General features: G+C 42.3%; 1 protein-coding gene across 4 annotated transcripts in view; it reads right to left on the bottom strand.

The window, feature by feature from the left end:
* Positions 1-7,970: 7,970 nt before the first annotated feature.
* The window catches only part of col12a1a (collagen, type XII, alpha 1a), a 56,516-nt gene continuing 37,898 nt past the window's right edge, over positions 7,971-26,588 (bottom strand). For 3 of the 4 annotated variants that reach the window (XM_053434564.1, XM_053434565.1, XM_053434567.1), the window contains 28 exons: positions 26,119-26,238; positions 25,873-26,019; positions 25,648-25,764; positions 25,383-25,535; positions 25,210-25,284; positions 24,964-25,103; positions 24,739-24,862; positions 24,497-24,640; positions 24,108-24,272; positions 23,872-23,910; positions 23,597-23,735; positions 22,750-22,892; positions 22,230-22,339; positions 17,469-17,627; positions 17,165-17,242; positions 16,255-16,341; positions 15,672-15,725; positions 15,230-15,325; positions 14,798-14,851; positions 13,848-13,901; positions 13,523-13,576; positions 12,943-13,014; positions 12,785-12,820; positions 12,620-12,686; positions 12,317-12,499; positions 12,081-12,158; positions 10,850-11,020; positions 7,971-8,837 (listed from right to left, as the gene is read on the bottom strand). In XM_053434564.1, coding sequence (XP_053290539.1) covers positions 8,695-8,837; positions 10,850-11,020; positions 12,081-12,158; positions 12,317-12,499; positions 12,620-12,686; positions 12,785-12,820; positions 12,943-13,014; positions 13,523-13,576; positions 13,848-13,901; positions 14,798-14,851; positions 15,230-15,325; positions 15,672-15,725; positions 16,255-16,341; positions 17,165-17,242; positions 17,469-17,627; positions 22,230-22,339; positions 22,750-22,892; positions 23,597-23,735; positions 23,872-23,910; positions 24,108-24,272; positions 24,497-24,640; positions 24,739-24,862; positions 24,964-25,103; positions 25,210-25,284; positions 25,383-25,535; positions 25,648-25,764; positions 25,873-26,019; positions 26,119-26,238 — 3,002 coding nt within the window. In that variant the 3' untranslated portion in view covers positions 7,971-8,694. Of the gene's footprint in view, positions 9,721-10,849; positions 11,021-12,080; positions 12,159-12,316; positions 12,500-12,619; positions 12,687-12,784; positions 12,821-12,942; positions 13,015-13,522; positions 13,577-13,847; positions 13,902-14,797; positions 14,852-15,229; positions 15,326-15,671; positions 15,726-16,254; positions 16,342-17,164; positions 17,243-17,468; positions 17,628-22,229; positions 22,340-22,749; positions 22,893-23,596; positions 23,736-23,871; positions 23,911-24,107; positions 24,273-24,496; positions 24,641-24,738; positions 24,863-24,963; positions 25,104-25,209; positions 25,285-25,382; positions 25,536-25,647; positions 25,765-25,872; positions 26,020-26,118; positions 26,239-26,588 lie in introns of all 4 variants that reach the window. The other variant, XM_053434566.1, reaches the window with a different exon arrangement.

Raw genomic sequence — 26,588 nt, 5'->3', positions numbered from 1 at the left:
TTCTCATGGCAAAGAGGGACTTTGCAATTAATTGCAATTCATCTGATCTCTCTTCATTACATTCTGGAGTATATGCAAATTGTCATCATAAAAACTGAGGCATCAGACTTTGTGAAAATGAAGATTTGTGCCATTCTCAAAACTTTTGGCCACGGCTGTATGCAGCTGTCAGTGATGACCCAACATAATGAGGATTAGTAATTGTCTGATGGTTTAAATTACCTCAACTGTTCGACCGTTTCCTTTTAAAATGAGTCAGCTGGAAACTTTTAAATTGTAAAGGGGTGAGATAGTCACAGCTAGCAACCGTTATCAGCTTATATGTATATATGGATGTGCTCCACCTTTTCAATATAATCGTATGTGTGTTTTGCATTAAAACTAACGTGCCGAAACAGTGCTTTAAATTCAAAACAGGACCTATTGCTGCCATTACACATTATTTGGTGAGGGGGTGGTGGTGGGGTGGATGAAGGAGGACCACAACCCCCTCCAGATTTGTCTGTAACCGCACGGCAGAGAAGCAGACAGTGATCGTCTGTGAAATCCATCACTGATAGGAGTGGGATTATTAAAAAAACTACTATCATCCACTTGGAATGTCCCTCCCACACGGATGCCATCAGGCATCAAAGCAGCAGCCCCCCCCCCAAAAAAAGTCGGAAAAACAAATTCCTGTCCTCCTGTGGAGAGAGCTCAAAAGAGGGAAAAAAGAAGAAACAAAGTAAATCATGTTTAATTGTAGGTGTTTGATACATGATATGACTCCAGGAGTACGTATTGGTCCTGTATTTTCTGTAACATAAAATGTTCCATCGAGAGGTTCAACAGTGACTGCAGTGTGAAGTTGTAAAAAGCCTCCAAATGACCAGTGAGGGACAGATGTAATGTAGTTTTATTATGTTGGCTGCAGCAGTATGGATGGAATTAGCTGGAACTGCTGCTTCCTATAGACTATAGAGTCAAAACAAACCAATTGTACAATCTGTCATGTTGTCAGAACTTCCCTTGTTGAGACGTTGAAGTGACAATTGGATTATGACTTGGCTGCTGTTGAAGATAGACGTTATGTATGGATTAGGATCAAATATCATAACATGTTCTATCTAACACTTACCGTCCAAAGTCCAAAATCAGTTAACCATGAAAATAGCTGTGATTAATTCCTACAATATCAATTCTTCTGATTTAGAGACCCTCTGTTTCCCCTTGACTAGTTTGGCATATAACCAAATTAATATCCTGAAATCTCCTGTATGGTTTGTAAATCCCTGAGGGAGAATCTTTCTATTGTTGTCCACATTAAGTTTTCTTTCATAACAGCCACACATCCATTGATTTATGGACAGAAAGCTCAGCATGGTGGCCTCTATGGCACCCACCTCATCCCCTGCTGTTACATCCTGCTCTTGCTGTGAGGTTCCAATGCATTCCTAGCACTAGTAACCTCTCTGGTGGGTTCTGGGAATACCCTGAGATGCTGGGGTCAAAGAGGGTGTCTGATGTTCCCAGAGGATGAACCCTCATGTTTTCATTGACCCCGTTCTGGTCAGCTCCTGGTTTTTAAACAAAAAATACCTGCTTCACGAGATGTCTGTATGAGATATATATAACAGCTGAACCAAATACAAAATGTGGCATGGAAATGTTTGCTGAAATTTAAGGTGGGTCATGATACGAAGAAATTATTTCATCATTTTTTTTGACCCATGAATGACTTCAAGTTAGTAAAGCAATATTTTTCAGGCTAAACTAAAAGGTGGGAATCCTGATATAAAATATTTCACAGCTATATATGCTATGAGAACATTTGACCAGCTCTCTTCTCTTACAAGCCACTTTTGACCATTATGTCTAACTCAAAATACTTTTTGCAAATATCCTTTCAGCCAAAAAAGAAATTTTTGAAGACATTATCCAGTTACACATATTTTTGTCAGTCTTTCCCAGAACAGCAGGATATTTCCCTCTTCTCACTGACATTCACAGACACTTCTGGGAGCTGAGTCACGGAGACTCTTTCTCCGTTGGGGGATTCAGGGGTCAAAATGACTGGCTGCTCTGCCAGCTGCTGCTACAGCCTCGAGGGGAAATTGAAGAGGATTTTCTCAAACTTTGTCTGTGAGGAAAGAATGACACAGCACTACGCTGACCCTCAGCAGGAGTTTTTATTCTCACAGTCCTCTGGGGGGGTTAGGCACTGACTGTCCAAGCCTACACAGACAGGCCCCCCACACTACTACACCCACATAAATATCTGAACAAACTCAGTGTCACAATGGGGGGCTCTGTTGTGGCTATTGTGAAATGTAACTAGCTAGCACTTATTTTATGGTTTCCACTAGGTCACCTATCATTTTGTGGTGTCCACCCTCAGGAGGGGACCAACCAAGTAGCCTCATGATAAATCTGAGGGCTCATCAGAATATTAAAGTAATAAAGGGATAGTTCACTGAAAAATGAAAGTTCACTCACTATCTACTCACCATTATTTCGATGGAGGGTTGGGTAAAGTGTTTGGGTCCTCAAAACCCTTCTGGAGTCTCAGGGGTAAACAATTTTAGAGCAGAATCCAATACTATTGAAGTCAATGATAACCAATACTTCAGACGTAATAAAACAACAGAAAAAACACAACTTGCCCCCACACCTGTGTCATCCAAGTGTCTGCAAGCTCCGACACTAATATTCGACTAGAAATTATGCGATTTACACCATGTTTTAGGCCTAAAAATCCACCGGATGTGGCTAAGCTAGCTGACGTTAGTACGTCCGACGGACCTTGAATGCACCTCATAGGTAGATATGGTTTCGTGTGCTGTCCCCACAGACTCTCAGGAGTTGTGTGGCTGCATCTTGTCCTCAGAACATACTCCATGCTCCAAAGCATATTCATATTTGCATCTCATTTTTATCTTACATTCAACAACTGACCTCATGGTGTGTTCTGTTCCAGACCTCTTCAGAGGAGACACTTCCTGTGGCACAAACTTCATGAAACTACTTAATCTCTTTCTAAGTTCTTCCATCAAATCAGGTTTTTCTATGTTTACAAATGATTGTAAACATAGAAAATCCTTACAAGACAAAACAGACGACTATTCCAAGCAATTCCTTTTCAACTTACGGCTGCGTTATGATGTCTGATTGGTTAGAAAAGCCAACATCTGAAATAAACGAGTGCTAATAGAAGCAGATTGATGTTGAAGTACTCAGGTTATTGACCGATCCGTCCATTCCTACACTCGTATATGAATTAAAAATACAGTAACATAGAATGTTAACACTTCCTGATAGCAACAGTCGACGACTATCTTCTGTTCACAGAGATCCTCTGGTAGAGTAAACACTCATACTCTCTAACTAGAAAGCATCTGAGACCACCCGTCATCTCTAAATAAATACACCATCACAGTTTATTCTTGAAAAAGGTCAGACAGTTCATAAACATCACTGCAACCGTTGGTGGGATAGTCGAGGGAGTCAAAACACTTGCTGGCTTTAATCATCAGTGATCTCCACAGCTGCGCTCCCCGTGCACAGCGTCTAGCATTCACTGAGCTGGTTGGAATAAAGAGCGGTTCCCAAAATTTTAAGTTATAATCCTTTAAATCGTGTGGATCTAAGTGCCTGTGTAATGATTTTCAGGGTATTTTCTTTCCATTTCGGTTGATATTTTTTGGGGCAACACTAAGCATAACAGCCAATGGGAAGAGCAGCGATGTATGGCACAAGACAAATCGTGCACATTTCGAACATTATAGCATGTAACCTATACAAGTAAATCCCCAAATTAAAAAAACTTATTAACCTGTAAACAACTATTATTTCTGAATTCAGCAACAACCACTCAATATTTTTACATTCTGTAATTATGTCTGCATTTAGTGTTACTTATTGTATTTTGCAAAGGCTCCCAGTGCTACGCTGGATTCAGATAACTGACGAGGCATTCATGGAACACAATATCATTAATATTATCAGTTTTATTCAATGGAAATCAGCTGCATTGTTTATTGTTTACGCTCCCAAATCAAAATCTGAGTCTCAGACAACAGAATTTTTGTTTCCATCAGCGGATCAAGTTTAGGTTTTGAAAGGAAGACTTGAAGTTCCTTACCTTTGCCTGCTGTGGCGTGGAAGACCTCTAGTGAGTGAGCATAATAACATCAGTTCGCAGGAAGACTTATTCTTGGCTTCCTCCTTTATTGAAACAACCTGAGTTTGTTTTTCTGCGCTTTAAACACATACGTGTTTTCTATTCCTGACAAAGTAGCTGCTTAGTAAGTGTTGAGCCTTGCATGCCGTTGTCTACACTCACCTTGGGTGCTCCCAAATCAACCAAGACTGAAATATCAACAAGCTCATCCATGTTTGGCCTCAAAACATTTTACATGTGTCTCTCATTAGTGTTTTAAGTTATACGATACTATAGGCTGAGTCCAGGAGAATCAAGAGGGACTTTATGTATAAAATACACTGCATAGTTGCTCGTTTTGTTTCCCGTATGGGATGCATTTGGTGACAGGGAATGGGGCAAACCAGGACATGGTTGTTTTAAGAGGAATAAATCACAACCAAAGCTCCTTTTTTACAAGGACAGCTGGCGAGCTGCTGACTCTCCTCTTCCTATATCCAAAGTGGGAGTGCTGCTCCGCTGTTGCTCTTGGCATCTCACGTCTGTGGAAACCTACTGTCTGCAGGCTGTCTGAATATTTGCCCTTGGAGGAGTCAATCCTCCTTCATGTTCAAAAGGTCTACTTCATTCCTTCTCTAGGTTTTGATTGGCATTTCAAGAATCAAGCTGCTTCAAGTAAAGCAATTAATATACGTTCGTGTCTGGTGGCTTTTGTGCAGTGATTCCCCTGATTGCGATGTTAAAGCCAAGATGAGATTACATATAGTATAATGTGCTAATACCGTTGGCAGGAATGTTGTAACTTCAAGAAAATGGACTTTATTATATTTTTAATGGAATGCCACAAAAGTATTTTGATAATATATTGTTGTACCGAGTGTTGCATAGTTGAGATGTTGGTTCGGATGCTTGTCCACGCTGCCAAAGGTAGAACTCAGAGGGGACATTTTTGCAACTTAAAAAAACAAAAATCTGAACAGAAAAGTGGCTTGTTGCAAAGGCCATCTAATTTAAATCTTTGTTGTTATTGGTCTTCTAAAACCCAAATTGGTCAGTGTCTCTAGGGCTTGAAACCTTGGCTCCTTCATGCCATATGCTAGTTTTTCTCAGGAATCCCATCCTTCAAACGCTGTGAAGTTCAAGTTTCCACTGTGATGAAGTGACCTTGAGTAATACTTCGGTTTCCTTGTACTAATATGGTTTGTTTTCTTGCGGAGATTAAGATGTTAAGATGGATAGCACACTAAAGTCTCTATCTAAGATTTTCCAGAAACCTTCAACTATTCCCTTATTGAGGCGTGTTGAATGCGACTGTCCACACTGTAAATGATTAATGTTTCAATGTAGATACATTAGAGAAGCATGTATTTATATTTGCTGTCCATTGCCAGGAGGATGTTTCATGTCTGTTCTTTATCTCTTTGTAAGGCTTGCATTGTAATGATGAATGTACTGTGCAGTCATGTTACATTATGAGCAGAGCTTTAGACCAACTTAAAATAGTCAAAATCTCCACATGTTCCAACGTCCCAGTGCATATGATATCCATTATTTCATCTCTTACCCCAACTCTCATGCTTTCATGGCACTCCTCAAAGACCAAATCATTTTATTTTTCAGTTACTTAACGTTTCAGTGCCAGGCTCATTCATGTGCTGCCCAGCATTCATGCACAAATTCACTCACATAGCGTTCAATGTTTAAAACAACTCAATAATTCAGCCTGTTTGGTTTAGATGGCATTAGATGAATTGTAAATTAAGAACGAAGCCATTCAATTCATTAAACTTTAATGTAGTCGGCTTTTCAGTACATCAAAACCTGATGGCGTGTTGTGGTGAGTTATGCTTTCTTCAAACCTCAGTCTGCGTTTCTGTGACGTGCTAACACATTATGTCCCACAGCTGATATGAATATGCGGCTTCCATGCTGCAACAATGTTAGACATCTTTAAAACAAAACACGATTGTTGTCTTAGTGCATACAATTATTTAATTTATAGACTGTACGGTAGGGGTTGGGATTGTTCTTGTTTCGGCTTCTTGACGACGAATCACAATTTCTTTCATTTTAAAAATATATATACGTTTATGCCACTATCATATCTGTCCATCAAAGATGACCCTCCAGTCAGTAAGCTTAGGTCAGTTTAGCCCAGCACAAAGACTGGAAACAGAGAGAAACATCTGATCCAAGGTGATCAAATCCACCAACCAGCACCTTTAACACACATTTTTGACAGAGCTAAGCCATTTATCTCTCGTCAAGAAAGCTAATGTAGATTATGATCATGATGGTGAATCAGAGATTGTGATGGTGGATGGTGGTGCTCAATCGTGATCATGGTGGGACCTTATTGTGGTGATGAATTGTGATCGTGGATTGTTGATCGCGGACAACACGACTGCTGGATATACAATATGCCTACTAAAAATTACAATAACTCCTCAGGAGTTAATATCACAGGACAACTGGAGATAGAACAGGAGTTAAATAAAATCTGTAACAACCACAACCTGGAGCAGCAATCTTACAACTTCTTGCCACAAAGTGAACACAGCTGGACGCTGTATTGTCAACAAAGTCAAAGAAATCAGAGGACAGAACGCAGACTGGGTTACGAGGAGGATGATAAACAGGCATAACTTTTTGTGAGTTTGGAGGGAAGCATGGTTCGATTGGTTGTGGTTGAAACAAAAAAGGAGGGAGGGTTATTAAAGGCTTCGGTGTTGAGTTGGACAGTGTCAAAGGATGACGTCACAACAAAAAGCCGAGCCTGATGTTGAGACATAGGGTAAAGAGGTGAGAACATAATTCATCTACAATTCTTACCTCTGCTGTAGCTCAGAGGTAAGAATTGTAATTGAAGAGGAGGTTTATAGAGGTGTCACAAATAAACTGTGCACTGAGACCATCGCTGTGGGTTTCATGTTCTACCATACACTGCTAAATGGAGGTTTACGAGGCAACCCGTCCTTTTTCGTTTACATGTGTTCTCATGTCAGCTCTTTTGTGTATGTACTTTCGCAGACTTGCCTTTGCCTCTTTTATAGCCTAAGTTTAACAGCTGTTCAGACACATACAGTGCTGTACCTGCGAGAATTTCCAGCTCTCATTAAATATAAATGTCCAATTTGAGGTACTCCAAATGGGCCCCAAGGCTGCTTATTCAGGAAATCAGGGTAAGAAATGTAAGGGTGTCTTGCCTCTTGTGTGGTGGTGATGTTGACCTTGATCAACCACAACTCCCCACACCCGCCCAACTCATTGATCTCTGGCATTTGTTCAGAGCGCCTCCTCAGACCTGCTTTCATTCTATCACGATAAAGGGAAATGCCGTAAGTTGCTCCTTACTTCATGCATCTCTTGTTTCATCGTTAGATATGTTTAATGGGTGGAAATCTGTGAGTCTTTCCAGGTCAAGTCACATTTCTATTGTTTCCTTGCGTCGGTATAATCATTACAACCTGATAGGACTAAAGCCAAACTGGGTGCATTTAAAAGAAGCGGGAAAAGTTAGGTATTTAGGACTGCTTGCTTGCTCACAATCCCTCCTTCCACTTCTTGTTGATCTGACACAAACTGACATTCTGGACGGCCCTGATCCTATTTGGTTGTCAATATAAATGAAGGCTAGACACTCCACTCCTTCAGGCCTAATGCTTGGATGAACAGGTTTTGTCACTCCGGATCAGAAGACTTCTCTTTCATTTAGAGGATTTTAGTAGACAAGGGAAGATGGTAAGTTTTGATTAACAGCTGTAGAGCTGACCTTCGATATATTTGGCTTTATACGAAATGTTCTGTACAGATGGGAGGCCAAGACAAATGCTACATTTTCAGTAGTTTTATTGAAAAATGCCTCTTCTGTTTCAGAAATAAATAAGAAAATAAGGCTGTGTGGAATTCACAAAATGTGCAGTTAAAACATGAGAAAGGCAATTCTATGTCCATAGTCTTGCAAGCAAATCCAAACTGCATTGATAGAAAACAACTATATTCTGACTTAGAAATCCTCAGTAAATATACAACACAAACATGCAATTCCACCTTTGGTAACAGAAAAAAAAGTTTGGTTTGTTACAATAAGTCAGATTATCACTTGGCTTACAAGTCATATAAAACATCATAATGAACAAATCTTTGGGAATCAAGTTAATCTTCCAAATTAATTGTTGGCGTATCTGAAACAGATTTACACATCGTAAATAGACAAAAAAAAGCATGGGTTGTCTTTCTTCGCTGCACTTTCCGCTGGTTTTCACATGATTAGTGCTTTACACAATGGACTCTGATAAACACTTATAGTTACTTTACAAGCAGACACTTAAAAGGGTATCACTTAGCAAGCACACAGGTTTGTAATGAATGAACATGTAGGTTTGTAGTCATCTTGCTAAACTTTCTCATGTCAAGAAAAATATATATGTTCAATATAACCAGGGGTATCAAACCCATATAAGTACTAGTTTTGCTCTGAATATCACATGATCCTCACATTAAGTGATCGTGGAAGTCATTTCAATCTTACACTTTCTGAGAACTCTTTCTTGAAGCTATGACGTGTCTGTATTGTCTCTGGTTAGTGATCTCTTTCCCCGTTGGTTCCGTGAGTAACCGGGCGATTGTATTGTGTCAAACTCTCCAGCTGGCTCCACAGGTATAGACTCTACCTCAGCTTCGGGCGGGTAGTTGTCGGCTAGAAAAGTATTCGGGACGGCCAATCAAATGAAAGTTTTTTTTCCCCTCTTACAACTTTTCACATGCAAAATTTAAGTTATATTGCACAATGGACTTTCAGAAAATGCCTTGTCAAACTATTGCTTCTTAAAGTACCAAAAAAAGCTAAATATGAAGAAAAAAAACTGTGGTGTGACATTTACAATGCAATCCCTCAAGCTATTGGATAATAAAACGCAGTCAAATAAGCAGTTAAAACTACAAATGACACATGGAAATGACACTGAATGTACACAATGAGCATGATAATTAAAAGTACAAATGGAACATGCTTAATTCTGTACCAGAGCTGTTCAAGTCACTTAAGGCGTCTTAAACAAATGTTATGCTGGTGGTAAGTAAGCAGAGGGTTATGAGGCACAAGCTCCAAACAGATGTTAACTTAATTTTTAGTGAAATGTCCTGGTTCAAACAATCATATACAAGGCAAAAAAAAAAAAAAAAATCATTAGATTTATTTACACATGTCAACGCTACATCAACATTGCTTTCAGCTATGAAATCCTTTTTGTTAGTAGTTGTTTTGGATGGTGTTTTTGTACATGCTCCTTCTTTCGTAGAAATGCTCAGTCTCTGTTTTTTTTTAACTTCCCAAAGGTTGGTGATTCAAGATGCAAACAGGCCAGCAGGTTGCCATCGCTGTAGCTTGTAGCTGTGAGTTGATGTTAGTGCCGCTCCGTTTTGCAATTTTTTGGGGGCTTTTGTAATGTTTTGTTTCAATGTTCAATAATTATGTCCATGGTGATTATCCTTACATGCCCCATAGCAAGTGGGCAAACCGCTCAGAAACTTGGCTTCAAAGTGTAAGCGGCACAGCTGACAGAGCGTTTATTATGCCGTACCTGAAAATAGTTTAAAAGAGGGTGTGAGTTTTCTCTGTGGAACAAGGTTATTAGCATATTACTTGATTTAATGCAAGTCATCATACATCATACTAGCTAGAATGCAATGAACATGCCAGTTTTAAAATCATACAACAAATGTATGGAGGTATTGGATGCTGATCGTTCACTAAACCCCTGCCTCCAAACTGCGTCTTTCACACGTTTTGACATTTCACAGTCGGACAAGTCTTTCCCTGGAGGATAGATGCTATTTTGTCAGTGAATGTTATGCCAGTGGCTGTGTGTATTCAAACTGACTTGGTTCATTATGTCAAGGAAAGACAATTGATTGTACCCTGACCTGAAATTAGGAGAATTCATTCAGTCTCTCATTCAGAAGTGAAATGTGTAACTGACTGACAGTCGCAGTTTAAATTGTCAGAATCACAAAAACACATTGGATGATTAAACAACAAATAACAGTCTAATATTGGATTTTGTTTTCTTATCATATGATATTATATATATATTTAACTAGTTTTGAATAAAAGTGCTGTGTCAAAGATACTCTGGCTTTATTCTGTTTTCTATATAAAACTATTTGATATGCTAGCTATCTTCTTGGGTCTTTAGAAATAATAGCATGTATGTACCCATCAAATGCATATTGAAGACCATTCGAAAGCATTCTTATTTTGAAACGGGTATAAAAAAATATATATTTAAAACCCCGAAACAAAAAAAAGTCAGCTTTCAAGCGGTTCTCAAACAACCCATGAAGCTAGCATTAGCTTCATTCACTAGCTATTTACGGCCAAAATAAATCTGCCAGTTACAGTTCTCTTTTTATTCAAATCAGCTGTCGTCAGCTAAATACAAGAAATCGACTCTGCTTAACCCACTGTTTAACGAAAAGCCTGACAGGCAGGACAAGTGTAACTAAGGGGGCGGAGCTTAGTGAATGAAATTCTATTGGAATTGCATTAAAACTGCTTTCTGTATAATATCATCACTGTGGAACATCCATACCTCCATATATTATCAAAGAAAGAAGTGGTGCACTGAGTTGCAAATGTCATTAGTCTGCATACACTTAGTCCTTAATCTTATGCAGTACCATGCAGGACCTAGAGAGTACTGTGTGTACCTGTGTATCCTTGTCCGTTGTAAGGAATGCCAACACACTGAGAAGAGTCGCAGTATCCAGGGGGTCCTGGTGGTCCCCTCACCCCAGCAGTACCCTGGCGACCTGTAGGGCCACGAGGCCCCATGGAGCCAGAAGTACCTGGGGGTCCAGTTCTAGACTCGCCTTGTGGCCCTGCAATTAGGAAAGAGAAGGTGAGTGAGGGGGTGGTTAGAAAAAGGGAGTCTCTGGAGCTCAGCGAAGAAACCCACAGGCACCCCCCCCCCCCCCCCCCCGTACATTTTCTGTTGAAAAGGTGGGGGTAACATGGAGCTAAAGCACTGTAATTTAAATGTATCAATGGCTCAATTAAAAAGCTGGACTCAAAAGGAAAAAAAAGAGAAAAGTCTGGAGCTTTGTGGAGTTACCCCCTGGCCCCATGTGTCTAGACGGTAAAAACTCAGGATGGAAATTTCCCCCCTTCTCTTTTTCTCTGCCTTAAGTGAGCCCATGTGTTGTCAATGAAGCCACCAAAGAAAGCTCATTGTACAACAATCCAACTACACACACAAATGAGTCATCAGCGTGGACTTCCTCCTTCTGGTCCTCAGTTGTGTCTCACTTCATTCACAAACAGGGTTTGGTGTTGTGGGGTAGACATCAATAGAAGGCTCCTGATGTTTTGCAATACCTTCCCTGGAGAACAGAAATCTTCTGAAGCCGTTTACAGATCAACTACAACCGAGAAACGGCCATGATATTTTTTTTATCTGATGAATAAGTCTATGATAACGTTTTCTAGTAAATGTTTCTGAGACCACAACATGACCTTCACTGTCTTAACTCGACACACAATGCATCTCCTTAATGTTGGATGTAAATACCTTCCATTTACTGTTTAATATTTCACATGTGCACAGTTTTTGGAGAAGCTCAGTATACACAAGACATACTGTAAATCCTCAAGAGAGGAAAGAACTGGGATTGTGTTTGGTGTTTTTCCAAAGGAGTCATGTGGTGCAGCTGCTCAAACGTCAGTGCCTGAATCATATATATTGTCGCTAAACTTGGCCTCTGGTAGCATTGTGTCATTTTAATTGGAATACGGGACTACTTTGATGTCACAGTGAATCTGTGGTAAGAGAACAGTGGGACACCAGCAAACTGTTTCTGGAGGGGATCATTCAACGGTTCCTGGCTCACTGTGAAGACAGATTCAACGAAAACAGGCTAAAGAGAAGGTAACCTGTGTTACCTGGTGGACCACTTGGGCCTCTTTGTCCTCTGATACCAGTTCCTGGAGATCCTCTCTCTCCCTTCTCTCCCGACAAGCCTACAAAAACCATGGAGAAGGCAACAAATCATATTTTACATCAATAAAGCAGTTTTTTTAAATTAGCGTATATCTAAAAAGCATGTATGGAACATGGGGTGAATTCATTATAACAGTATTTTAGGTATATTTTTGGAAAAAGTAGAAAAATAAAGTACCTCTCTCTCCTTGATTTCCAGGTGTACCTGATCCTCCAGGGAAACCAGTTCGACCTGGCTGCCCAGGCTCTCCGCGGGGTCCCTGGTTGCCAGGGGGTCCAGGAGGACCGGTTGGCCCCGGAGTGTTGCTACGATATCCAGAAGGAATCTGGTTGAGCAGCATGTCGATTCTGCTCATTTGACCTGTGAAAAGAGGAAAAAGTAAGTGGGACCTGGATAAGATATAAATATTTTGAGGACTGTTAAACTCATCCCCTTGGCATCATTAGAATAATCTTCAGGAACAAGAAAAGTTTTGCTCACTGTTCACAAGCTGTTCACAAACTTGTCTGGCGATGGAACGCATCATGCCCTGGGATGCAAAGTCACCCTGGGAAAAAAAATACATTTTCATTAAGAGATGACGCTGCGTCTCTATTGTTGCTGGATAAAACATGTATGATTCAGTCAATGCAAAACTATACATACCCTCTCTCCTTTCTCTCCTTTAATGCCAACAGGTCCCTGACAAAGACGGGAGAAAAGTTAGACTGAGCAGTGACAATGTCCTTAAACTTAAACCTAAACTCCATCCCTGAACGTTTTCATGTAACCATCACTTTGAGCCTTGTTATTTCAATACATACTGCATTTCCTGTATCTCCTTGTTTCCCGGTTTTCCCAGTGATTCCTGGTACACCTGGATTTCCAGGGGTTCCCTGAGAGAAAAAGAGGAAAAGAGCAAGTAGTGTTTATTTTAAAATAACTGCCCAGTAAGTGATTGCATCATTTCACTTCTGCTCCGTATTAATGGTTGTGTAACATGAAATGCTTTAAATGGGGATCTATGCTGCAGGGGCTTGGGGGGAGGGAGGTGGGGTTGGTGACTGTGGCAAAAGCTGCCAAGCGCACTAGAGAGGAGATGGAAACAGAGAGCACTTTGGATGGTATTGTGAATGTGAATTCTATGCTGGAGTGTTGCCTGATGGAACGGTGGCTGTATTAAGTTGAGTCAGACCTCCACCAAAACCACAGAGGAAGAAAATGAGATGCGTGCGCCATCCCTGTAACAGCAACAGGGCCGTGACACTACAGTTAACATGCTACTCCAGCAGAGTGCAATGGAGCCAGGGCAGTAATAGTTGTAGATGTACCAGGAGGTAAAACACACTTGAGGAATAATCATTTCGCTCTTTCTGCACAAGACAAAGGCACAAACACACTCACCATTGGCCCTGATGGGCCTCTGGGTCCAGATGGTCCCTCCTTTCCTGGTGGCCCCTATGTAGAAACAACACACAATCACACGTGTGTTACAACACTCCAGGGACCATGTTCATGTAATACATCAGTGTCATAACTTTACATTGGCTTCCGCCGCGAGTCTGTCGTTTGAAATTACATTCTCAGGTATTATTTTGGATGACGAAAATGAGAACATGCAGCATAATGACAGGACTTCTGGTGATCAGATGCAAAGTGTGTGTAAAGTGAGTGTTGGATCCATTTGTATGCTTATTGTACACTGAGCAGGCCTAGAGTTAGAACATACCCGCACTCCGCCCGGTCCGACAGGGCCCAGAGGACCACGTTGCCCAGGAGGACCCTAGGAAAGAAACAGACACACTTAATCAAATACTAATGATCAGGAACAACATATATACACAGCTCCCTTATGCCTCTGTTTAAACCAGAATTTACAGAATTTTTTTTTTACCAGTTATTAGGCCAAAGATATCACCTTGTTACTTTAAACTGAAAGAATCTCTATCTTACATCGACTTGAACTGAGCTGTTATAATAAGCTTTTTTGTGTGAAGTAGCCAACACAATGCTGCCAAAAGGCTGTAAATATCTCAGAATGGGACTTTCTCCCATGTCAGACATTGTTTATTCAGAGGCCAGAATACCCAGTGCTGATGTTCTTTCCAGTTCAATAGTGGGAGTTGGCTCAGATCACCTCAGTAGGATGAATGAAAACTCGCCCGGCCAAAAAATGGCCACGTTATGCCAGCCCACTCAGAAATGCACTTTCACAAGTTCTCATGTGATGTAAAATTTAATTCTGTTCTCTGAATCGGGCAGTGGTATCGATAATCTGAAGAAGCTCAGGGTTAAATCATCTCTACTTTGAACTTTCATCCAAGGAGTTTCCCCCAAATGAAAACTACTGTGAGTCAAAGACGCTCAAACATCACTTTAGTCTTCAGTTACATTGCAGAAGAACATGTTCCATTCCCTAATTCCCCTCTGGTAACACGAGTCCACACTTCATAATAGTTTAACTGCATCACTGGAGCCTCTACTGTCTGTCAATCAACAGGCTGATTTGAGCGTGTGGGTCTCCCCCCTGGAGGATGGCATGGTGAACCTCCCACCCAGAGTGTGGTTTCAATCTCGCTGTATGGACTGAATCCAGGCTCCAGTAGCAGCAGCGCTGCTCTGTATGGATAGTCTCCTGTTTCCTGTTCATAAAGCACAAGAGGCGAGGGGAGTACTCACTTGCAGACCAGTCATGCCCGGGTCTCCAGAATCTCCCTTTGGTCCCTGGCGACCCTGAAGTCGGAGGAGAGACGAAAAGAGAGGTTTGCGAGATGCTTCAATCTTTGTTTTATACCTTTTTTCAGGCTTCGGTTGTGATTGATTTCATGTTTTGACAAGAACATCTGCTGGTAAGAAAATAAAGAAGCAGTCTAGCTGCCTGTAGACGGGAATCTAATGTGTTTTGGCTGTTGCTGTAAATCCATCTGGCTGGTGGATCTGCAGTATATTTCAACTACTGTCACACAAACAGCTCCTTCATATCAGCACATACGAACACTAATCATACATGACAGTGTCTGTCGTATACATTCAAATCCGTCTGATCCTTGTCATATTTTTTTTGTATTCCTAATATCATGTATGAATGCTTTATAGCGGAGGTAAACTCACAGGTTGTCCAGGCAGAGACAGTCCGTTAGGGCCTTGTGGACCCGGTGGTCCCATTGATCCTGGGAGTCCTTGCTCACCGCGTGGACCCATTGCACCCTGAAGAATCACGCAGTCAGAACATAAAGGCCGTTACAAAGCCACTCACTTGGAAAACAACCCCAAGACAAACCTAAATGAGCATTTTAATTCCACCGATACAGAAAATGAAAAGTTAGTAGTGTTGGCAGAGTAATAATAGCTTCAGAAATTCCATGGCAATGAGAAGTTGAGGTTTATTATGTGTAGATTTACTATTATTGATAATGACAGCGAACTTCATTGGCTATTAACAGCGTCTGATTATTTGTTTAGCACTTAACTTAGAGTAAAATAAATCACAGCCTGTAAAATTAAAAAAACACAGATAGTACTTTGCATGCTAGTGACGTAAAGTTAAACTCACAGTATTGCCGCGCTCTCCTCTGTCTCCTCGTGGTCCTTTAGAACCTGGGCTGCCCTGGAAAAGCAAAGATCCAAAAAAGGCTGAGTGAGTGTAACAACAGGAGCAGATTCCAAAAGCCCCCCAAAAAACAAGCCCTATGAAATCCTCACTGGGGCTTAGTGAGGTAACCAAGCACACATATTGCAGACTTCTCCCCGAGACGTTTTCACTGTTGTTTTTCCAACAGCCATTTATCTTTTGACACTTCTCCCTAAACCCATATTTCCGTGCATGCCACTGGTCTCATCCTCTACTGCTCTTTCCAGAGGAAAAGAAAATACCACTCCTGATTCGAGGGACCACCTCAGTCTACTGAAGTCCAGACTATAGAGCAGGCCAATGTCAAGAAGGTACTTAAAGCTGAGATGCTAATTATAACGTTTAGGCCTTCTGTGTGGATCAGCACAGGGAAGAGGCTTTATCATTATCATGGAAACATGTCGACTGAGATGAAAACATTATCAGGTGAAGACAGACAGAGGAAGAGGAGGTAGATAAAGACATGAAGGTACAGTGATTGGCTGTGTTTGGAAAGTGTCTTTACCAAAGGTCCAGGGGGCCCCTGAGGGCCGATGCTGTCCTGTGTGCATGTGCACGAGTGGGGTAGGGATGGGCACTTGGCCTCATCTCTCTGGAAAGGAAGACAGAGGAGACAGACATTAGAAGATAGTTCCTTTTCATACCCATTAATAACATAGACCACATCTTACTCTGCAGAGTAAAACAACCCCCAAAATCCCTGATGTCATTTCTTGACAGTTTCATGGCGAACTGCGGCTGTGCCTTGGTCATTTAAGAAGAGGAGACAGATCAGAAACCCAGCAAAAGGTCACGGTGGAAAAGTGGCTCACGCTGACATGTTAGTGGAATTAGCAAAGTCAGTGCTCAGTCCTTGAGACTAAATACTCAGAGACAGCTGCAAAAAGCGAGTCTCTGGCATTGTGCAAATTATATAACACGGCGATCATTGATGTGGTGTATTAATATCTGATGCAAATCGCAGACGAATTACCTCTAATTGGATAAATGTGCCTGCATCCGCTATTTAAAATGGTGTATCCAAATAAATATATGACACTGTCTGCTCTGTGATCTAAAGGAGCGCTTGTTTTCATGTGTTTTCGGGAGGTCGTGCCGGCAACAGTGCGATCAGCACAAATACACAGGATACAAGGTTTTATTCAGTTTGGCTGACGCAAGAAGTAATCTTGTTATCAGCCATTCGTTTCACTCAATGGCCACATTCCATTTTAAAGATAACATAGACGGTGAAGCTATGAGATGCTACGCATGTATACAGTATATATAATCGGAATGGCTCTCTTCTTACTAATTCCCTTAGCTTAGATCTAAATTAATGATCCTGTTTCTTCAAGAACTGGTAAATTCTCCAGTCTTGCACCTGTAAATGACCTCTTGACTTCAGTATTAAATGACTTCACAGTGACACTTACTGTGGCGGGCAGGTCGCAGCATTTGTCTCGGCTGATCCAGCTGGAGCTGCAGATAATATCGAACATCTGGAGCTGGAACTGCACAACAGAAGAAAACATGGAGAGGTGTTACAAATGGCTACCATTCACAAATGAAAGTCAATGATGAGAGCAGACAACAACACCGCCCTCAGAGAGACAGGATGATGGAGGGACTCGTCCTTCCAGCAGTCACTGGGAGCAGTTAAAACCAAAATTTGCATCTACGCACAAAAATGCTTTTCCAAGTGTGGTTTTCCAAATGTTTTTATTTTTTTTTACTTACTGGTGCAGACTGCCTCTTCCCGCCTCCAGACTTGACCATCTTGCCAAGCACTTCATAGCCGTCGAGTGTGATGTTGTTGGCCTCCTTGATCGGCTTCTCTGCCACCTCCTGGCAGTCAACGTTGAGCTTGACTTTCTCCGGAGAGATGCTGATGTGGATCTGTGGGAAAAAGCGAGGTATAGGGTGGAGAGAGAGAGAGCTCCGTTAATGACACACGACCCAACGACTGGGCTAAGACTTGCAAGAGCACAGGAGCTTTGGTAAAGGTTTGTCGTTTGTCTCTATTTGGAAGGGGCATAATCGGAAACAACTGAACTGAGCCTTTTGAAACCATGTTGTCTGAGAAAAGGTGCTGTTCATTTATTCCACATAATTGCACGATTTCAGTTTTGTTTAGTCTTTGCAGACCCATGTTAATTATAGGTTCTGATATTACCCAGAGCGGTTACTGATTTGGCAAACAGATGCCTTTTGAACCCTCTGCAGATTAATGGACTATTATAAAAGGGGAAATATACAAGAGTTGGCATTTTAGTGTAACATTAAAGCTGCACTCAGTGATTGTATAACAACAGGGGATGACAAAGTGCCAGATTGTGAGGTTTCCTGTCCCGAGGACCCGGCTCCACATCTTGAAACAATATTATTTTGCGGCGTGCCATCACACAAGTCCTACACTTTCCATACTTTCCCCCTTCACAGTGGCAAACTCCCCCCCTGCTCATCAGTCAGACAAGCTTTCTTTATGTCAGGAAGCTACCATTCCTCGCTAAAAAGCCCGTACCAACCGCAGACTCGGCCATAGTTCTTGGCAACCAATCACAAAATTACATTTGACTTCCTTGGCAACAGAACAAACTATCTGGTGAACCGCAAAGAGGAGAGGGGTGTCGTTTATCCCAGGGGCTTGACGTGGATATATTACACCATGATGCTCTTGAGAGCTTACCGGATAAAACATTGGAGGATCTTCTGGGGGGCGCAAATAATAAGCACGTATGTATATTACCTCACTGACCAATAAGTAAACACAATATAAAACACTTCAGTCACTGGAAAATAAGACATCAGGATCTCTCGGGTGTCTACTGCTTCTTCAGATGATGATATGTGCTGTTGAGTGATATGGTCCCTCTGCAGCGATGTGCTGACAGATCAACAATTTCCATTCATCAATTCTTAACACAGAGCAGTTCTTCCCTGTGTCAACACTACATATGATTTCAGGCTCTTGGCTCTAATGCACTTTTCACATTTCGATGATTTCTATCAGGTTTTATTTTATTTTTCTTGGCCCTTTCGTAGTCCTCAACCTTGACGGCCCCACAGTCTTAATTTCATGCACAAGCTAATAAGCAGGTGTCAGTCCTCTCTTTAAAACAGATCGAGTGAGCAGACAATCTCTGTTTATTAATTTAATTCATAATTTCCTGTATTTCCAATGGGCTTTTATTTCGGGTCACTAAGCCCACTTGTCCAGGACACAGAGAAAAGACTTCAGCATGTCAGATGAACAAAGAGAGCAGTCACTGGAAATTTTGGCAAACCATGCTTTAGGCCAGCATCAAGGAGAGCTTTGGCTTTGTGGAGAACCTCATTCACCCACCCCCGCCCCCTCAGTCTTAATTAGTGTGTGCATATACTGGCACAGGCCTCCCTGCTGAGCCTCTGAAAGGAAAGTTTGAACGACCGAGTTCAAGACTTCTCGAGGAACAGTCAGGGTTGTCCATTTTTCAGCACGGAAATTGAAGCCGTGACTGTACAACAACTCAAACACATGACTAGTCACTGTGGCTTAAGGAAAATGTCTTCTTCACTTGGGTTAACAGGAAGGTTCCTGCCACAGACTCCCACCCGTCCAGTGTGGGGTGGGATTCCCCAGTGGGGTAGTGAGCTACAGCATCTGCTCAAGTCATCGCTGAGAGCTTTCCCACATGTTCGTCAGGAGCAGACCTCGACCTCTGCAGTTACTCTGCAGAGAAGCTAAATCTGCAAGCTGACGCACTAGTGTTTAACAGTGTATTACAAATAGTTTAAACATTACAAAAGAACTTCTATCAAGCATCAGAGAAATTTCTAAATCGATGTTTATGTGAAAAACTAAATCTGAAATGAGGACAGTGACAAAAACCTGATTGATCTTCCAAAGCAATTTCTTCATGCAATTAATTTGTTCCAACTTCTCAGAAGTGAGTACTTTATTTTATTAAAATAAAACGTTTATTTCTACATTATTATTTCTGTTAATATACTGCATATTATTAGGTTTGGGACTTTTGTTCCCTCAAAACAATACATCTGAAGATGTCAATAGATATTTTAGTGATAAAAGATCCTAAGTTGAGGCTCCACTTGGTTCACCAAAAGGTTAAAGGTCAACATCTTATCTTCACACATAGTGAGCCCAACTGTCGTTAGTGACTAAACGCACAAACATATACTACACACTCACACACACACACCCACACACACACACTGCGGTCATTCTGTAATAGCCATGGACAAAGTGTTGGGAAACCTTTGACAACATGTAAACACACACCACCACAGTAGTGGCACTCACTCAGCCGACCAGCAAATGGGCAGCTAGGTAGACCGCTGTGGATCTGCCAGCTCATGAAACACCAACTACCGCACCACAAACTAGCCACCCAGTGTATATTCAGACTGCAGTCTCCACTATGGCCACAGTCTGACCGAACACACAAACACACACAAATCAAGCTGCTATCCAACTACACCAGCAGTGATGTCATTTACAGTACATCCAGACCTGACCCAACATTTTCCACGGTCTCATTCATCTGTGAAGTTACCCTACAATTATTTGTGTGGATACTAAATGCTCAAACAAAAAAATCCATTTGCAGAACGCTCTGATCTACGAGCCAATCTATTCCTCTCATCAGTCCCAAAGAAATTTGCAATTTGTAATGTCAGGAAGTGGGGGCACTTTGATGTCTGATAAGACCCTGCTGTATTGAAAAGGGTCATTCATTCGGATTACTCTAGAATTAGGGGTAAAAAAAACCTGTGTACTACATCAGCATACTGTCCTTGGGAACAAACTGCATCCATGGACGTGACTTAGAGTACATTGGAACCAGCCATATCTCCCCCAGGGATGAATACAGCCTCTTAAGTTGATCCAGCTCCGTATGAAAATATACTGTCCCTCATTGTTCTGCTCGCTACACCCTGCTGTGGTGGAACACAACAGAGGATGTTTTATATTCTCAGCTGCTTTGAGTTGGACTTGAAGGCATTGGATGCCTCTTTTTACCTCTCACTGCGGCCCCAGGAGAATCCATACCATACAAATGCTGTTTATCACAGTTTCAAGCTTGGCAATGTGGGCCTGATTTGGTGGTTAAGCCACTGGGGAGAAACAAAGTGCTTGCAAAACAATAACACCCTTGTGGGCGGTTCTTTTAAATTAGATCAGAGGTTTTGAGAGCAGCTGATAATTAATCTTTTAGTCGGCTCTCCCCTGAGATAGTTCAATCTAACTTTCTTGCAAGAGAGGCAGAAATAACATGAGAGTAAAGAAAATATAATAAAATCTCCTTATTTCATGAAAAGTAAGGCGACGTCTTTCTTGAAAATGCTTCAGGACATTCTTGAACCCAACTCAGGCCGAAGCCAAATTAAAATGCAATCCAGTTCGGAGCAGACTTGTCCTGATGCAGTCAGACCTCTGTAAGTAACTGTAACAGTTTTCACATTACGTTGGGTGGCTGAGGTATCAGCATTTCCCTCCAATCCCACCATAAAATAATTTATAGGCTCCACAGACCATTTATCAGAGTAACTGCCTGCGGTCTTAAAAATAACAAAGCTTAATGTCATATCGTAAAAAAGGTGCAAGGCCCAGTTGACTGCAGTCTGAGTCGGAGCGCAGGAAACATCTGACAGGTAACACGCTGCAGCAACATGGCATTGGCATTAAAAGTATAGAGTTATTTTCTTAACTCAAGAGCTTGGTCTTTCATTTTTAGAGTAGGACTTATTGATTGAATTCAGATTTTGTAATGTCACTCAAAATCCTTTGCTTGCACTTCAATAGCCCCTGCTTGTGCATAGATTATCTCTGCTTGTGCTCAAACTGTGTTTGCACTCGATATTTTGTTGCTTGGACGGATTTCCTGTGCTCCCGGAGGCCGAGTAAAGTAACCACCTGTACGGGACTCTCAAAGAAGTAAAGCAAACACAGCCACAACGAGGGTGGGAAACTTTCCTTGGTCAACACTACACTTAGCATTGGTTGGGGAACTTTGACAGACTTATTGCATAAAACAATCCAAGCGCAATAAAAATAAAATCCGATAGTAGACGTTTCGCATGGGCACAGAAGCAGCCTGAGCATGAGGAGAAGAGCTGAAGCTGGATCGCAGGAAATGTGAGAGCAAACAACAAAATATCAAAGCATTTTGAATGAAGGCATTTCAATATCTGACCATGAAATCATCAGGACCTGTTCTCAAACGGAAAGTCCACGCTCTTGAATAAAGATAAGAAAATCCCCCATAAAAATGTAATTAAGCGGAATCACATAAGGTATAGAAGTCACTCACAGACATAGGAAGAGATTTAAAAGCAATAATTGTGAAGGAAGTAAAAAGAGTCAAAACAACGAACTGTACAAAAGGATCTATACAATCAGATCAGTCTTTCCTGTCTAAGCCAAACTTTAATGATATCACTATGTGGTGCACACAGCAAACTTTCTCTTTAGGAAAGGAAATCATGCTCTGTGTTTACCTTGTGGAAGCTCCCATGGAAAACCTGCTTCACTTTCTCCTCATTAAACGTGGCTCTCTGGATCTCTCCTCGGGTGTCCTTGTTGTAGAACGTGATTGTTTTGCTGGAAGCTGAAAAGAGAAAGGAGTCCTTGATGAATTCCTGACAGTGTGTTACGACGCGGTGGCACGCAAAGCAGGGACGGAACAGCAGAGAACACATGGTTGTGGAGGGAGGATAGGGAGGAAGAGGAGGCCTGGAGGGATTAGGTCCATGGCTGTGATTATGTGCATGTATTTACCATGTGTGTTAGAAATGTATGCAAAGATAAAGTAGAAAATGCAGGCTTTCTATGTCCGGCCTATCAAATCTGGCACAGGTCAATACACTGCAATGTTCTGTTAATAAGTTAAATAGAAAAAAGACTGGAGCACAAGTTGGTAATTAAACTGTGCATGTTGCTGTGTTTACGTTGGGTCGGCTAAAGCAGCTTCCCCCCGCCCTCCAGCTGAGCACGGAAACACCAGGATGGGTGACTTACGGTTGACGGTGACCCCGACCTCAGGGTTGTTGTTTTTGCCTGCAATCTGCCAGATATCAAAAGGCTCGGAGCCTGTGTCGGGCAGCAGGCGGAAGAGCAGGATGATGGTGTACGATGGGGGAAGACCCTCCGGATGGATCTCCCTGTTAGTGTTAGAAAAAACAAACATACATCATGAGGTGTCATGAGACCGAGCTGTGCCCTCATGACACTTGCAGTCGGAACATCACCTGTTAGAAATGAATAGCACAAGTATTAAACCTCGGGCGCAGTGATTCAGCAGCCAGTGTGTCACGTTGGCTGCAGAAGCTGGAACTGATTGCCAGTTTTCCCTGTGGCCTTGCAGAAATTGACCACATATTGAAAGCATTTTCTGTCCCCTCTCCTTTTTTTGCTGCAGTTCCAAGTGTTTCCATTTGTGCACCTCAGTCAACAGCTGTGCCCACGCACGCAAAATACACGTCATTATAAACATATTAACCAAGTATGCTGAAGAGCTTTTGATACTCAGCCTAACACCAGTTAAATGGTGGTCTAACAAAGAGACAGAGCGCCTCACCCAGGGCAGCTATGTCAGCTCCCACAGGAGGGACGAGCGCCTGGTCCACATGCTGCAACAACAAATAGCTGTCGGGTCAGTGCCAAAGGGGAGAAGGCAAACCCCTCTGACTACAAAGGCGAATGAACATGATTATGAATAATTACTGTGGGTCAAGCACCATTATTGCGCACAGGAGATGAGGCCAATAGGCTGGGGATATGTGTAGAGTGAGACTCACACTCTCTCTGTTGTACACACACACACACAAACACACCCACACACATATTATTCAGCCTCAGCTCTTACTTGGTGGGCTGGTTCAAGAAGGAATCCTTGTGCAGCCTGTAGGCGATGTAGCTGTTGAAGGAGCCCGGCTCCATGGACACGCCGTTCATGCCGGCGAACGACCGGTCTGTGATGTTGAAAGCCTCCAGCATCCTGAAGCCTGGAGGGGATTGGAATAAAGACACATTAGTCATGTTTAACCTGAATGGAAAATTATAATTATGGTTTGGTAATGCCAGCAGACTCTGTCCAGGACAAGTTAATGTGTATGTTTCATGGAGATGTGTTATGCTTACCAGGTGTGGTGAATCCATTGATGTAGATAAGAGGGCAAGCTGAAACAGGTAGATGTAGAGATGTTATTTGGAGTTGGAAGCGATTACGGTTTAGGGAATTTGATTTATTACACTTTTTGCAATTCCTCTGGCAATAGATACATTATTGAGCTTCTTGTTACTTCTGCAGACGCACTAAGGCAGAAATTTACGAAAACCATAGAGTTGTTTTAATGGTAGATGGATCTCTGTCTTACTGGAAGTGGCCGTTTCACAGATGAAGGTGATCAGGTTGTCCTGGATCTTGGCAAAGGCGTCGTAGTCGTCCACCACGAACACATGTCTCTCGCTGGGCTTGCTGCCGATAAGTCTCAACTCTGAGATGTCGACATCGGCGACTCCCACCACAAACACACTGTATCCTGTGTGGGAAACACACACAAACAAAAACTTGAATACCATTGTACTACTTCCAATAATCGTTTTTAACAAGAGTTTATTAAATCTGCCACAACGTAAAGGAAATTGAGGTGTGTGAGCAAACAGTTCTACTAAGAAACATGACATGTGTGATATTGTACATATGTAATATGCAAACTCAAAACAAAACACATATAAAGATAACGATAAACAACTCCACACAGACCTGAATGCTGCAGTTTCTCAGCGCTCTTCTTGACGTCATCCTGGGAGCGTCCGTCTGTGACCACCACCAGCACCTTGGGGACGTTCCTCCTCATGCCGCTGTCCGAGGTGAACACCTTCTCATAGACATGCTTCATAGCAACGCCTGCGTGAAGAAAAGGGACCAGAGAGAGCGAGATATCAAGGAACAGACCAATCGAGATGAGATTGTGGAGTTAGAGGTGCCAACACATCAGGGCGTACCTGTCTTGGTGTTTCCTCCTCGGTAGCGGACAGACTGCAGGGCTGACAGCGCGACGCCCTTGTCGTGGTAGGTATTCAGTTTGAACTCTGTCTTGGCGTCATCGCTGTACTGCACAAATGAGACCTGTTCAAAAGACAAACAGAAGGTGAATACATTTTTATTTTTGTAAACATCTATGGAGAGACAAATATCACTGGAAAGAAAAAGACGAGATTCGTGCTGACCTGCATGCCAGTAGAGCTGATGACGTCAAAGGCTCCGGTCATGCTCATGACAAACTGGATGACCTTGCTGAAGCTCTCGTCTCCAATACTCCAGGAGCCGTCGATGAGGAAGACCAGGTCTGCCTTGGCACCTTTGCACACTGTGGCACAGATACAAGGGTGTTAATATGAAGATTGATTTCAACTTAGAAGTAAGAGTTATTATTTTGTTAGTTCGCAGGACGCAAATGTCAAAGTTCTACTAACCGTCGAGTGCAGGGGGGACCGTTACTGGTGCAGGGGGAGTGGGAGGCTCGGTCGGCACCTCTGTGGGTTTGACCACTGAAAAATAAAATACAGACAAATGCAAAAGACTGACTAGGATGTACTATACTTTAACAGGTGAGGATATATTAATATAGTGCCCCATGTGATCTTACATGTCCTCTCCTTGACGCTCACTCCGGGTCCCTCCAGGTTGGGGGTTTGGGTGAACACGGTGGCATCGTAGAGGGTGTCGGGGGACAAGCCGTCGAAGCAGTAGCTGCTCTCAGAGCCTCTTACAGTGATTTCTTGAGCTCCTCTCTTGGAGGCTGGAGGAGAGGAAAAAACCAACGTCAGACAGATCCAGCTTGCAGTAATTCAAAAGATTTATTGTCTGATTCGACACGGCCTCTTCAAGATGTCACTGAGTTCAACGCTTACCGTCAAAAGGATTGACTTTGAGCCTGTAGGAGGTCGCTGCTCTGTGAGGGGCCCAGCGGATGCAGAAGTTGTCGTAGCCAACGTTGTAGGTGGTCAGGTCTGTCACGTTCAGGTACACTGAAGGGAATCATGCAGGGTGACCATTAGCACACACATGTATTTCTCCTCTGACCAATTAAAACACCTTTATGTACATGAGAATAGCTCCTAGTATCATCAACTTACAGGTGGTGCCTTGACCAATCAAAGGTTCACTGAGGCCTGTGCTGTACTGTGCCAGCACCTTCAGGTCGTAGGTGGTTCCAGGTTTCAGGCTGTTCAGTTGATGGGAGGTCACGTCTCCAACAAACGTCTCCATGGACTCATCGGAGCCTGGGAAGAGGCGTAAAATGTCATTATTACATTATTAAACCATTTTATAAGAATGGTAACAAATTATGATTATTTCATCAGCGTAAAACACGTGCGTACCCTCAGGCTGGTAGATCAGCTTGTATCCGGTGACCCTGGATGGGGCGGCGTCCCAGGCCACCCTGAAGCGTGTGTACCACTCATCAGAGACACGGAGGTTCCTGGGGCCGAGCATGCCGACTGAGAAACAGTTAAAAAAGCTTCAGTTCACTGGAATGGCTGCAGGTCCTTTTGAATTTCCCTTTATTAGCTGCTATTGAGCTGTCAGCCGGGTAATTACTGTATCAGAGCTTGTTTATGGATTTTGAATTATGGATACAATATATCAGTGTGTGATCAAGAGGGTAATAACACTTCACACACATCAAAGATATTGTGGTGGGGAAAAAAGAGCTGCCTCAAGGAGGGGAGCAGCATTACGATATTTAATAGGATTTTGTTTGTTCAAAAAAGGCAAAACTTAGTAAGACACTGGCCGGCACTGCAAGTATGAGTTATCCCTGAGTGGAATGCAGCCATTTCATGATTCT

Source organism: Pleuronectes platessa, chromosome 11 (assembly GCF_947347685.1).
Source record: "Pleuronectes platessa chromosome 11, fPlePla1.1, whole genome shotgun sequence".
Lineage (NCBI taxonomy): Eukaryota > Metazoa > Chordata > Actinopteri > Pleuronectiformes > Pleuronectidae > Pleuronectes > Pleuronectes platessa.
This window is presented reverse-complemented; position numbering and strand designations above follow the sequence as displayed.